At 26.8% G+C, this 1,495-nt stretch overlaps 1 protein-coding gene across 1 annotated transcript; it reads right to left on the minus strand.

Moving 5' to 3' along the window:
- Positions 1 to 20: 20 nt before the first annotated feature.
- LOC115888348 lies at positions 21 to 778 on the minus strand. Its single transcript, XM_030908053.1, has 2 exons — positions 562 to 778; positions 21 to 206 (listed from the first exon to the last, which is right to left on the minus strand). The coding sequence occupies exons 1-2, from the start codon at positions 773 to 775 to the stop codon at positions 85 to 87; spliced, it is 336 nt and encodes a 111-aa protein (XP_030763913.1). The 5' UTR covers positions 776 to 778; the 3' UTR covers positions 21 to 84.
- Positions 779 to 1,495: the final 717 nt, after the last annotated feature.

Raw genomic sequence — 1,495 nt, forward strand, 5'->3', positions numbered from 1 at the left:
TATTATAAAGTTAATACATGTCAAACTAAACTAAAAATATGAATATTTATTTCAGAATAATGTGTATATTTATAGATTCTTTTTCTATTTTTTGCAATTTTCTGGCTTCAAACAAATTGTGGCGTTGCAACATACTAAACCTTTAGCACACTGGGTGTTCCAAGGAATTGTTAGCCCACCCAAGTCACGGCAGGATCCATTTTCAGCTAAAAACCACAAAAATATATATTACCATTAAATCAAAAGATAAGAATTTGAACTTAAGTTAAGTAGCTGATTTAACAAAAATTCTGTAATTTACGTATAGTATTTTAAAGGGTGTTTCTTTGGGGTTGGACATTAGTCAAAAATTGGCATTATCGAAAAAAACTTTTATAATTTATTACCATGGAAGAAGAAATATTTTGAAACATTTTTACTAAATGCACACCCTATACACGGTGTCCTATATAAAAATTTCGTTGTTAGGGTACAGAAGATACAACTTTTCTCTAATTTATTGGTTTACGAGATCCCTGTTGTGTGCATTCTCATATAGGTCACCGTGTATTATATACTTACGTATATCTTTCGCACAGTGATGACAACATCCGCAAAATGTCGGCATCAAGTGATATCCTTCTGTGCAGCATGTTACGTTCACTTCACAGGTTACATTCTTACAGTAATCTCTAGGACATACAATTGTCAATCCTCCCTGCATAAGTGACAGGATAAAAATTGCTACCGATATAGGCACAAGGAGTCTTACGGACAATGCCATATTTTGTACCATAAATTTACTAAAAAAATATATATAAACGTTAGAAAAAAACAATTTGTATATCAAAATATAACTAGTATAAAACTCTTAAAAATTAAATGTCTTAAACTTTGAATATGTTAGTAGTTAAATCTGTCAAGGCTTGTTTAGATAGATAATTTTTTTGATGTGAATATTGAGGCCTTTACAAGTCTATTGTGGTCATCTCCTAGATTATATTCTATTCCCTAGATTATATTCTTCATTTATAAAAAAAACCATTTCAAAAAAAGTAGTGTCGTTCAGAAATATTAGTCATTAATGAATGAACACTGAGTTTGTATTTACTTACCTGTTTGTTTATGAATAGAAAACTGTGTTTTCGAATAATAATATCGGCTTTTATATTATTTTTTATCGAAATTTAAAAGGCAATAATTTTAAATATGTTACTAATTTGTACTTGACTTACTGAAACACATAATAACTATAAAATTGGCAAAAGTAACAAATTATATCTCAATACATTGGTAATAATTTTTTCTATTAAAACAAAATATAAATATACGTAAAAGACATAAAAAACGTAAATTGATATTATGTACTATTTTTTATTTAAAAGAGACATACTAATCTATTTTCAGAAAATTAGTTATTGCTGAATATATTTTTTTGACAATTAATATATTTTAAAAATCATTCGAAATTATCTTATAACAAATACGATATTTATAAAAAAAAAATTGGTTGAAT

The sequence above is a fragment of the Sitophilus oryzae genome, unplaced genomic scaffold (genome assembly GCF_002938485.1).
Source record: "Sitophilus oryzae breed Bouriz unplaced genomic scaffold, Soryzae_2.0 scaffold_732_pilon_pilon, whole genome shotgun sequence".
NCBI lineage: Eukaryota > Metazoa > Arthropoda > Insecta > Coleoptera > Curculionidae > Sitophilus > Sitophilus oryzae.

Excerpts from the sequence above, each read along its gene's own strand:
- LOC115888348 (XM_030908053.1), bottom strand. The coding sequence starts at position 775 with ATGGTACAAAATATGGCATTGTCCGTAAGACTCCTTGTGCCTATATCG. Across the intron at positions 207-561 it reads TCACTGTGCGAAAGATATAC|CTGAAAATGGATCCTGCCGT; the intron begins GTAAGTATATAA and ends TGTGGTTTTTAG.